A 12,626-nucleotide genomic window follows, 5' to 3' on the forward strand; every position below is an offset into this window, starting at 1 on the left:
CGCCTTTTGGCCGTACGTTCACTTTTAGTATGGTTTCCACGCAATCCTTTATAAATGAGACCCCAGAGCTTGAGTATTTGAACTGAAAGCTGATGGGAAAACTGCAGCTGTGACAATGAAACCAGGAACAAATGTGACTGGATGTAACAGGCTGACTGAGAGAGCAGACTAACCATGGAAAAGTATTGGGAGAAGTGGCTGGAGGCACAGATAAACATAGGGGAACAACAACAAAAAGAGCAAAGGGAACAAAACATCGAACAAAAGAAACAAAAACAAAATCAAATCAAAAAATGTATTTTTGTCTTTGAAAAAATTCAAAGACAAAATTCAAAGACTGTCACAAAAACYGCCAAAAAACACAGATAGTTGCTCTCACTAATGAATCTGAGCAGAATGTTCAGAATATGACCGTCTGGGAGAATAATGGCAGCATTTTTTGGGAAGTGTTGTCAATAAATTCTTGATGAAAACGAGGAGGAAAAGTGGTGAAAATGCAGTTTAGCATGAATGCTAATGTTTAGCATGACGAAAACAGAAACGGAGCTTGACGCAGAGGCAACTTGTTAATGTAATTCACGTTTGCACATGATAGAATGAAACATGTATTCAGGTCTCAGCACAATAAAAGCAATAAAAGATAAGCGTAACATTCGAATACACAAAAATGAATAATATAAACACAAAAACAGAGGTGAGATCGGTATCGGTGCATGTTCATCGTCTACCAGATGGCAGGATGGAAGCAGAAATTAAAGTGTTATTCAAGTCATCTGTAGAAAATTCTGGATTTTTTAATATCACAGAGTTAAAAAAATTGCAATGTCATTTTTTCAAATATTGTGCAGCCCTAGTTACATTCTTTAATTCTATTCTATAGTTGTATTTGTTAAAGAACATTTTCTTCCAAATGGAGCACAAAAAGTTCCAAAACTGCTCCCTTAGAAGGAACTTGTACAACAACTTGTACTATCTTTTGAAAACCACGTATCAACACCAAATGTTTGGAATGAAGTGGCAACTCAACGGTTCTAGGAATGTTTTCTAACAACACTGGAGATTTCTGAAAGCCACGAAGGAAAACATGCTGCTGGGAACGTTAGCAATTCGGAGGTGTCCAAGGCCTAATATTAAACCAGAAATGCTGGCCAGTAAAGGCATAATCAAAAAGCTGTTTTTGGATTCCCTGACAGAATTTGACACTTTTTAGGTTTCATAAATCAAAGCTTTGATGGAAAACTTGTGCATTTGGAAACATTTACAGTTACAGTGAATACTATTCTCAGCCTTTATGGAGTGTTAACAGTAGATTGTCTTCAACAGATGTTCTCTCCTTTTCAACAAACCACAAAATCTAATTTATTCCTTAAGACTTACTTAAAAAGAACTTTTATTTTGTTGCAAGACGTCAAAAAAATGAACGTGGGACAGGTTTTAGAAGTTGAAGAAACCCATTCTAGATGCATTTATAGTCAATCAAATATTGAATTTTTGTATATTTCTTGTCTGTTCTGTGAGGACTGATCTTTTTCTTATTTTTGTAACAAGTGGGGTGCACCCTGGCAGCCCTCAGAYGGTCTCAGAGGGTTTGGGTGTCCACTCACCAACAATGAGTCTCTCTGTGTCGGGGAGCTGCTTGAAGAGTTTCCTGAAGTCCTCATTGCGCTGCTTGTATGTCGGGCTCAGCACCTGCAGCGACACACCGAGTCAGAAACATCACACAACAAAACACACACACACACACCCAACAAACACACACAGAGTCACATATCTAAATGTTGCCCAATCTCTCTCTCTTTCATCTCCGCTCACGAGTTTGTTCTCCGCCACATGGTTCAACTTATTCGTTTCTACGAGTTAAGCTCGTTAAAACCCACCCACGGCTTTGACAACGAGGGGCGCCTGGTTTTATTTAGTCAAAAACCACCACTTTCATTCAGTGAGAGATTTGTGCTGGAATAAGAAAGACAGGAGGAATGTGGCCTGAGCTGTATCTTTAAGGCTGCATGATTWGTGATACTTTGTAACTACGTGACTTAGTGCACAAAATCAGAGGATCATTTGATAGAACACTAAAAGTAAGATTTTATTGGTAACAGGAATAGATATGTGGTAAAAAGCAAAGTATAGATGAGAAATTTGTTTAGTAGCAACTGAAAACTGTAATTGAATAAGGTTTAAAAAATACCCTTTAAATGTATGATACCAATTTGCCTGGAAGTGATTTTTGTAAGTGAATGGGGATGGTGTGTAAAACCTGCAATGTGCCCCAAAGAGATAGGGCTCGTGGTATTTGTGCCAGATGTTTCCTTTCAACAGGAAACCTTCAGGAAACAATAGTTGACAATAGAGTACGAAGGGGTGAACTGAAACAAAAGAAAAATACATTTCCTTCGAGTGCAGATGACGTAAATGTAACCTTTTTTCTTAGAAACTGCCAGGAATTAAAAACAAAACTGAAACATTACGTGTCAATATCTGCCTTTGCCTCTGTTCTGAGGAACATGAGGTAATAAGAAAAAGCTGCTCGAACAGCGTGAGAGACATCTCTAAAACAAACTGCACACACCACCCTTCCTCATTGACTGGGAACAACCAAACATACACATGCACACCTACCTACAAGGTTGGTGTGTTAATTCAGCTCCATGGTAGCCTGATGATCCCTTTAAACAACAACCCTTTGTGAGATCCAGACGAATTTCAACTCGTATGACTCATAACCAAACCAGTGGTTTTATTAGCACACCGCAGTACTTTACAGTAAAAACAATGCCTGTTTGAATGCACCTCTTCCTGGGAGCTTATCCTGTCAGAGCTCCAGTAATTACAAACTGRATGCTTTAATAGTCTTAGCTCCTGCTCTGCTTGTTTGTTAGCACAAGTGGGGATCAACTTACAGCAGGAATATCCTCATTGTCCCACTCTGGGTCTTGAGGGCTCGACGCAGCCCAACCCCACTCCCAACCCCACTCGCCACCATCCGGACCCTGCAGATGCCACCCTGCCAGCGCCTCATCCAGCTCCAGCACAGCCTCCCACTCCGACATGGTGCAGTCCTCATCCAGCTCCACATTCATGGTGCCAGCTTCTTTTTTGTAGGCCTCTCTGGATGGAAACAAACTTCCCAGAAACGTGCCTCAGTGGGCTCCCCTCGTTAAGCCCTAACGTCAGCTACATTAGGTTTGTAAAATAAAGATAAGATAGTTGGTGGATCCAGGGGCTTTTGGAAGCTGCAGTGTCCGCCCCCCTTTGCTCTGAGCTCTGCTCCCCTTTTCAGCGTGGAGCAGTGGACACACTGCACTCCAGCCACATGATCCTTGTGCTGCTCCGGAGCTCTCCCGCTTCCTTTCACACACACACACACAGACACACACACACACACACAGTGAGAGGAGTTATGGCCATTGCCCTCTAGTAACCCCAGCCAACAAGTCCTTTATTATCATGCCACAAGCTCTTTCCTTTTTTTCTTGTTTACTCTTCCTAGTAAGTGTGCGAGTAGAGTGTGTGTGTACGGTGGGGGTGCTGTCCAGGTCTGAGTGCTTTGTAATGGCTCTGTTTACGAGCAGCAAAGACTGAAGAAAGTTTACTTTGTAGAGAAGGATTTAACTGGACACAGAGGAGCTGCGAGACTGAAGAAAAGAGTCGTGTTTTCTCTCTGTTATGGTATGTGTGGAGTCCAACTTGCTCTCTGCCCGAGCGATTGGATTACAGAGACCAGATGTGAGCGCATAACCTCCAGTTACCTCCGCCTGCAAAACAACACCATCATTCTTGACAGGATCTGGACCGGGTCGCGACCCACTGCTCACTCTGCAGAGGGAAGTGGATCCTTTCTATATATATATATATATATATATATATATATGTGTAGATGTAATGTTCTTAACTTGAAACCTTCCAGTTGTCAGAAAACTGGGAACAGTTCTGTAGATGTAAGGGCTGATGGATTAGAGAATGGCTGGATTTAAATCCTGCCACATTTCTCACACTTCAGATTTCAGCTTCGGGTCCAACAAACGCTACCTTGTCTCAATCCTCCCTTTCAGCAAATACGGAGAATTAGAACTAAAAGAAAAGAAATCAGGATGCTTGGAAATGTTCCTGGAAAACAAAMTTTATTCACAACCTTCTTAAAAAGCAGGGAAAATGCATTTATTTGTTCATTAGTAGACGAAAAACTACACAAAAYGAGAATTAATTCCTCTACACAAAAGTGGTGTTGATTTTGACAGCAAACTYTCTATCTGCTTATCTATTTTCTCTAACAAATCAAGCAAATAAAGGTGCCATGGTGACTGATGCATCGTTTAGAATCCAGGTGATGGTGTGAGTGTTGGGATGAAGTCATGTATTGATTTGGTTCATTATTAACTCGTTGAACAAACAGTAGGGGGTGGAGGAGGCTGGTACTGTAAACTGGGGTGTGATACTGTGTACGTCACTGTGAGTGTTTACCACGTATTTATTTAACAGATTCAAATATTAGGATGCGTGTATCAGCCTGATATTTTTWTTTTTATTATCAGAACAAATTAGCCTCGTTCTAATTTTTAATGCTGGTTGGTGTTTGACCTCTTGTCGCTAACTTCCTGGAGCACTGTGGGTTTGGTAACCAAGGACGCACTGTGACCTACTTCTGTAAATACCAAGCAAATAAATGAGGGCTTTCAGATGATAAGAGGGTGATGACTGTCCACATCTCTTACCAGCTTAGAACTCACATTAGAACAAATGACACTGGTATCGGTGCTAATGGAGGCAGTCAGGCTGTGTAGCTGCCATGGAGCTGTGAACTTCAGAGCATATGCTGTMTGACATGCAAAGCTATAAAAAGTGCAGCATTTACATTTGCAGCCAGAGCTGAACAAACTCTGTGTGTTGTGTGTGTTTTAGTTTTAGGTTTGATTGATACGTCTGCACAATGTGTCTAAAAACCATCACCACAGAGTCATTCTGGGTGAAATGAATATCGTACAGGACGATTTGGACTACCATGTGTCATTGGCTGGTATGTTTCAGTGCCATGCCTTCATGCTCTGCATGCCAACATTATCCATATTAGGTCAGTGTGATGGACGTTCACAGCTGATGATAGCGGTCAGGATGCTGCAACACATTTAGGTGTTGTGACTGTCGTGAGATCTGATGTGGTTATTGTAATATTCAACAATATTTTTAGAATATTGTGCCACTCTGACTAAATACGTGAACTTTAGGGTGTCAGCCCTGACACTGATGCACACATTTTAAAAGGTAATGTTAAATTGTGCGTTCATGCCCATGTACTGTCAACGACAAGAAACTAATCAGTTTTATTAGAAGTACTAGCCTTTTTTCCGGAATTAGCACTTCCCTCCATTATTTAAAAGGAACATTTTTGACGTTACTTTCTAAATGTTTTATTGTTAATACATCCTATAATTAGTCCAATATCAGTGTGCTGGAGGATTAAAAATAATATTTAGTTGATTATATTGCTCTCCACTGAGTCTTGTGGTACCTACTACACTGTACACTGTTCATAAAACATTGTTCTTTCCTAAATTGAGTCAGTGTAACAATTTTTTCTCTCTTGAGAAACTATTTTCAAAGARAACATAATTAAATACTGAATATCTTTAATTAAATATAAAATTTAGGTTAATATTGAATGTTTTCAGCTGTGGATTTATTTATACACATTTATCTACTGAACAGGATGAAGTGTTCTGAGTGAAAATAAATCWTCTAAAATCAGTGATGTTCACTTTTCAAATTAAGAAACACTGATTAAAACTTTATTATTTTATTTTGTTTGTTTGTGAATTAAAGGGCCTCTGACTTACTTATCCTTCAAATACAAAAAGTGAAAGAAAACATTTATATTTAAGAAAATTAGCATAATACACATGATTTTACCCATTTTATCTCATAACTGGCATATTTTTTCTTGAATCTGGCTCAGCAAAGTGAAACAGGAAGTGACATCAAAGGGGAACTCTTTAAAACGAGAAACTCTCTGGTCTTTGTTTATTGAAACAATCTTATTTAAACTCTTCTTCAACTCTGATAGTGACTCAAAATAATCTAAAGAAACATCAGATTCTTCTCTAATTATTGTATCATTGCTCTGTTTACATGCAGATATTCCTCTATGACATCGCTTCCTGTTTCTTCACATGCAAATATTTCAACAACTGTTCATCTCAATGGTGTGAAATTTGTTTTGCAATTTGTTATCAATGTTCTCTTTCCAAAAATGCATTCACATTTATTACAAAAAAAATAATGTCACAGGCACTTTAAAGCACAGTTCTAAAATATAAAAAAAGAAAAAATAATCTCATTTAACTCTACAGACTTTAATTCAGTGTTTACTCCACAGGTGAGTTGGTACTGGGACAGATACAGGTCATTTTGTGTTTTTCTTTTTTTTTCTTTTTTTTTTGTCTTTGTGATGCGATGTTGTGACAGGTTTCAGTGTTGCTGCTCACTGGTTCATTCAAAGGGTTAAAATACTGTACATCTTTCTGCTGCAAAGATTATGCTTGAGATAAAAATGAACAAATAACAGAAGACACTGCCTCCTAAAGTATCAATCCTTTTGTTAAAAAAATAATTTTTTTTAATAAAAAAATGTCCTTCAAAAATTTGCAAGCATTTCTTAAAAAAAAAACTTAACGGGAAATCTACGTAAAAAAAAAACAAAAACAAAAAGATTTGAAAACGTTCAAGAAAAACTAGTTCAACTGAAAAAAGTAGTTGAAAGAAAACCTAGCTTGAGATCATTGATGACCATATTAATTAGATAATAGATGTGTTAAAATGCTCGTATTATTTATTAACCTTTATTTAATCAGACAAATCCCAATGAAATCATAGATCTCTTTTGMAAGGGAGGCCAGAGCCTGAAGGCAACCTAACATGCGTGTAAATGGTAAAGGGACTGTTTTTAGTGTGTGGGAGTAAACCAGRGTCCTGGGAGAAAACCCACRCAATGAGACATCAGAGCTGACCACTGTGCAGTCAGCACTTGGACAATATGATATTGTATCAACACTATAAATCTGATTTGTTGTCAGTTTTATGCTTTATTTTATACCTTTATTATGGTAATGATGCTTTATTTTGTTTTATAATTTTTTTAATATTGTAGGTTTCTGCACAGGATTGCGAGGTAGAAAAGTCTAATCAGGGACATGGACTGAAAATCAGTCACTTACTAGAAATCCACATGGCAAATAAATAGATTTAAAATGTTAGTAAGTCTGCAGCAAATGCAAAATTCTATTAAAACCGTTTAGCAAAATAATCAATAAAGTTTGAAAGTTAATTGTTTGATTAAGAACTGCTGCATTTTCTTTAATATAAATGACCTTTATTGGTTCAATATTCAAAAAGCGTCAGCAGCTAAATTTTCCCTTTACCTTTGACTGTCAAAACTTCTCATCTCCTTTCACTGTCAACTTTTTACAATTTTTCAGATGTTTAAAGGTCTTAAATGTATTCTGGTTTGATTAAAAGGTGCTGTGTCCAGCTGTTGGTCATATTTTTAATACTAACTTAGTTTGATGCCACAAATAAGAGTTTAATAACATCAACTCTACATTAGAGAGAAATGCGAAAGGTTTGCTGTAGTTTAGTATGTTAGAGACGTCTCTGGACTTTATGGATCAAGAACCCAAATGCCAAATGGACCGTTTGTTCATGTTTTCCAAAACAGAGTCKGGAAGCGACGTGGAGAGGAGCTCGCCTCATCTTAAATCCTCACACTTCGTTGCCATGGCTCGTCCAGAGGCCCGTCTGATGTTTAGTGCAGTGAAGAGCTTCGGTGCGTTTGTTCCCACCTGCTGCTCGCCAGGAGAACATTAAACATTTAAAGTTCTCCTTTAAACACTGGATTTGTACAACACAAAACCAGCCAATTTCAATTTCATTATCWTGACCAGAATGAAGAAGCCATGCGGTTAATCAAATATTTTTAAAATGAGTTTATAATAACTCATTAAAATCCTATGGGTGGAGGCTTGCAACAGGCAGTAACAACACCGAGTGAAGAAAAGAGAAGCAGGAAGTAGGGACGGTAAAAACCCCACCAGTGGAGAGAGAGAGAGAGAGCGAGAAAGTTATCAAAGTCATGCTTACTCTCAGGATGTGTTGCCTTTCATGCTGGGAGAAAGAGAAGGGAAGATTGTACACACAGGGAATAAATAAACCAATTCAAAGAAAACAGGAGGAACTGCAATAAGGGCAGTCCTGGATGAAGAACGATTTAACACCAACTGGACTCAAGTTCCCTTTGCTTTTGGTCACATTWACAACTGTTTTGTTTTCATGGACAATTTAAAGTTAGCTGAAAATATCTGTAAAGAGTAGATGACAGGTCATTATCAAAGGGTTTGCATGACATCTTGTGGTGCAAAAAAAAAATAAACTGACTTTTTTTATTCATGCCATGATAGATTTTTGGTCCAGAAATAAAAAGTACTCAATTCTAAGTAAATTAATTTAATAGGGCATCACCTATTTTTGTTGCTGTGAACGACTCGACCCACCTGCTGCTAATCCCTTTTGCTACAGAACTGGCAACCCAGAGAGGCTTTATCGCTCCAGTAAACAGAACCAAAAATAACAACCTTTCATCACCAAAGGATGGACACTTCCAGGTGTCACATGCATATGACAAAAAATACACACCAGCACACAAACCCGTACCTTAAATGGCAAACACAGACACACGTATAAAAAGTGCAGATAAAAATGAGGGGTGACTTACGTTGTACCAGCTTTGGCTCTTCTGTGGAAAGAGACAGAGAGGGGAAACATTTAGACACGTTGGTGTGTCAACACGGACACAAAGTCAGACACATAAACCCTCCTTGTAGCTGGCCCAGCAGATGTAGAAACGGACAGAATTGACAGGACTTTAGTCGTTTAAAAGATATGATCAGTTTTAAGTTTACTCCAGCTCACCTGAAGTTGGAGCCAAACGTTTCCATACACTCATCACAGGTATGAACGTCACATTAATTAATGTGAAGCATTCTTTATCCAGGGGGAGTGATGTTACAGCTTCAATGATTTTATGCAAAATAAACAGTGGTGGGCAGCACTAATCTAAAAATTAGTTCCAGCAGCCCTAAAACACCAACTCAAATATTTAGGTCCCCTAAGTCTAAAGCACTAACACACTGAAAAATTTAGCAAAAGCTAATTCTAAAGCACTAAAATAACCTAGTCAAGCAATGGAACATTCTTCAACAGACAACATGAGTCACATGTTGCTCTCCTAAGACTTGTCATTGAAATTCCACAGCCATATTTGGGTTCATATATTGTTAATATGTCACCTAGTGGATAAGTGACACACGTATGAACAAAATGTGTGACAGCTTTCACCTTCAGCAGTTAATAATGTTGATCAATAACATTTAAAGCCCTCAGTTAGTGCTTCTAAATTTAGCCTATAAATTTAGCAAGTGCTAATCCACTAATAAATTTTAAAATTAGCAAAAGCCCTAAGTTCCCCTAATAGTGCTTTAGTGCCTTAGGGGAACTGTGCCCACCACTGAAAAATAAATAAATAAAAAATGGTGCCCAAATTAGAATTAATTGGGTCTAGAGACAATCAGGGTCAAAGCCCGCTGCATTCTTGCTTGTGATTGTGATTGACTGCAGCTGGTAGCTTCACTTTGCTGCATAGAAATAATTTGTTTGACAGCACTTAATTGTCTGACCAAAACCCATGTAACCCTCAAATGAAATCAAATTGATCTGAGTGTTTAGGAACAGCTCAGGAACCACCAACGCCCCAGTGTTTGTACCACAGACTGAGACTCCAGCCCCTGCTCCAAAAGTGACTAAAGAAAGATGAATGAGCCACTGTGGTGCAGTGGTAAGGCAGTGACTTCAAACTAGAGAGTCACAGGTTTGATTCCCTGCCATGCCCATWTACTATTGTCCTTGAGACTCCTATTTTTGCATCTGTGTGATAAAAGTTGTGTCATGTTGTACACAGAGCAGCCTCGCCTTCACACAAGGCTCGGGCCGAACTKTTTCTCACAGGCGAATGTGCTGAGCATCGTGTGATTGGTCAGAAGTTTAGTGGGTGTGTTTGTTCATGCAGAAAAGCAGTCAGAACAATGGGTATAATTTTGCTGCAACTATGTTGCTCACAGAAGCCGGCTGTTGTGCGTCCAAACAACACAGATAGTTTTAAGGAGCAGTTGTTGAAAGTACATCCRTTTGTATTTTTCAGACAGATTTTTGGCTAAACGGTGGATATCAGTGTGGAGTCGCCAGGTGAAAAGAAACCCCGTGCTGTGACGTATACAGCAGTGGGAGGGGTTTCCCATGAGCTGGACACAGTGTGTGTAGAGCTTACATAACTGCCTGCTGCTCCACTTATGTGTGTTGGGTTAAAGGCAGACATCATCGTATGGACACATGCAGTACAGTGATGATAAAACACAACAGTTCTAAGGCCTCCTGAAGGAAGGCTTTCTGTTCAGGTGAGACAAAGATCAAGTTATTTGGCTACAATGACAATAAGTATTTGGAGCAGGTGGGTCAGGCTTTCAAACTTAAAAACATTGTTGTAACTTTGAAGCATGGCAGTATTAGCTTCATGCTGTCGTACTGGTGCTAGAATACAACATTAAATACACAAAATGAATATGACGAGTGGATGTAAACCTCTGTATTGTGACTTTCAGACAAAATATTTTCARATYTTTGTAMTGAAGAAAAYTTTCCCTTTAAACATACATTTACCATGAAAAATAAAATGCTGAAATTCAATACAGACATAAAAAATATGTAAATAATAAATCTCATCTGACAATATATCTTCAAATCCCCATTTTGAGTAAAGATTTACAACCTCTTGTTCCCATAAAGATGTTAGAGAATAGAAATGTRTGCAATTTTTTTGTTTTTATTTTTAGTTAGCTTTTTACGCAGCCATGTTCATGAAATTTCAAACATCATTTTACACACTCAATGCACACCCCACTTTTCAACAGCAGGGGGCAGCAGAGATCACCCTAACAGGAGATGTGTCATCAAAGTATTTTGCTGCGACATGATAAAGCTTTCCAGAGTCCCAGCGAGGAAACATGCAGGACATCACTGAGTGGGTGAAACAAGGAGCCACAGGGAAGAGAAGGGAAATAAAGAGATGAAAAACTGGAAAAAGGGAATACTCTGTTAATACTTGCTGAAAGGAAGCAAACAAAATTTCTCTCAGGAATGCGTTAACGATGACCTATGGCTGGATGGCGACTGCGATGTTTAATGCAGTTTGATGGTTATCTGATGTGTGCTGCAGCTGCAGGCCTTGGGCCTTCCGGTGACGACAGCCGAGCTAATGTGGGCTAATCTGATTTGAAGGTGACAGAGACATGAGAGTGGAATTACTCTGAGGGCTGGTGTCTRGATGAGGTTTGCATCAACGTTAGTGTCGACTCGGTGTGACTGCTGCTCACGAGGGCGGGAGGTTTCTGAAAACATGGTTTCTAGGAAAAGTTTTTACAATGTGGCTGTGTGAAGGTGGGCTGTTTCAAGTAGGCGCAGCAGAGAATGAATAAAAAAAAAGATGGAAATTGGGAATATAATTTATTGTCTCATTATTATCTCCTGTTTGTTAATAAAATATCTCATGAACTAATGGACAAATTTAAGGAAAGGTGCAGAAAGTAATCTTTGGATCTATTCCTACAAATATGTTTGTTGCCAGCCCAATTCAAGATGGCCGTCAYRGGCAAACCTTGAGAAAAAATATTACAAATCAGTCAGTTTGACAGAGTTAAAATTTTATGTGGTTGTAGCTGAGACACACTGCGCTTCTAAAGCCTTTTTTCACATTTAAATCAGTTGTGGTCTGTAAAGTGGAACAGCAACGCTTTGGTCTGAATTTCTACTTATTGTAACTCCACAAGCATCTCTTTAATCCCTTTTCTGAGGTGTGTCTCAGATCAACTCATTTTGAAGCTGTCTCTTTAAATTTAAAAGAGGAGCTTCACAGGCCGGTCTATTCCAGYTTGATAAAGGGTTTTACGGCACAGACACTTTTTATTTCCAAATGAACTGAAAAATATAACCCAAACAGAATACAAAGATATCTTTGCAGCACCAGGAGAGACTAAATTAAACTTTTCTGCACTCCTAGAGACATACACAACATAATGCATTTAACAGATAAGGAAGTGGATTTTGCAGGATATGCTCCCTTTAAAACATTTCCTGTTGAAGTCAATCCTGATTGTCTGTTGGCAACATATTTTTAAACTACTGGACAGAGCAATCCACACAACTGTTTAGTTTTCAAATTAAATAAATTTAGGATAGCTGTCACAGCTAATTGACATTACCCTGCATATAAATTTATCGGTTWTATAGATATTGAGCAAAAAGTTGTTGAGAATCTTTCCCAACACATACTCTAAGGATGGCCTGAGAATACAAATAATGTTATTTTCAAGATTAGACTAAAATGGCTCAACTCTAACATTTCTGAATGTTCCAGTTTTACATTTTAGACTAATGCTTGTAAAAATTAATGTTTTAACTTACAGCGGGTAAAATAAGTATTGAACACGTCACCATTTTTCTCAGTAAATTTATTACTAGAGGTGCTAATG

General features: G+C 38.4%; 1 protein-coding gene across 13 annotated transcripts in view; it reads right to left on the reverse strand.

The window, feature by feature from the left end:
- gramd1bb (GRAM domain containing 1Bb) overlaps window positions 1–12,626 on the reverse strand; it is a 122,763-nt gene that overhangs the window by 22,617 nt on the left and 87,520 nt on the right. For 8 of the 13 annotated variants that reach the window (XM_014015052.1, XM_014015054.1, XM_014015056.1 and 5 more), the window contains 3 exons: window positions 8,762–8,782; window positions 8,131–8,154; window positions 1,605–1,689 (listed from right to left, as the gene is read on the reverse strand). In XM_014015052.1, the coding sequence (XP_013870506.1) occupies window positions 1,605–1,689; window positions 8,131–8,154; window positions 8,762–8,782 (130 nt within the window). The remainder of the gene's footprint in view (window positions 1–1,604; window positions 1,690–8,130; window positions 8,155–8,761; window positions 8,783–12,626) is intronic. The other 5 variants (XM_014015055.1, XM_014015058.1, XM_014015059.1 and 2 more) reach the window with 2 other exon arrangements.

Source organism: Austrofundulus limnaeus, unplaced genomic scaffold (assembly GCF_001266775.1).
Source record: "Austrofundulus limnaeus strain Quisiro unplaced genomic scaffold, Austrofundulus_limnaeus-1.0 Scaffold122, whole genome shotgun sequence".
NCBI lineage: Eukaryota > Metazoa > Chordata > Actinopteri > Cyprinodontiformes > Rivulidae > Austrofundulus > Austrofundulus limnaeus.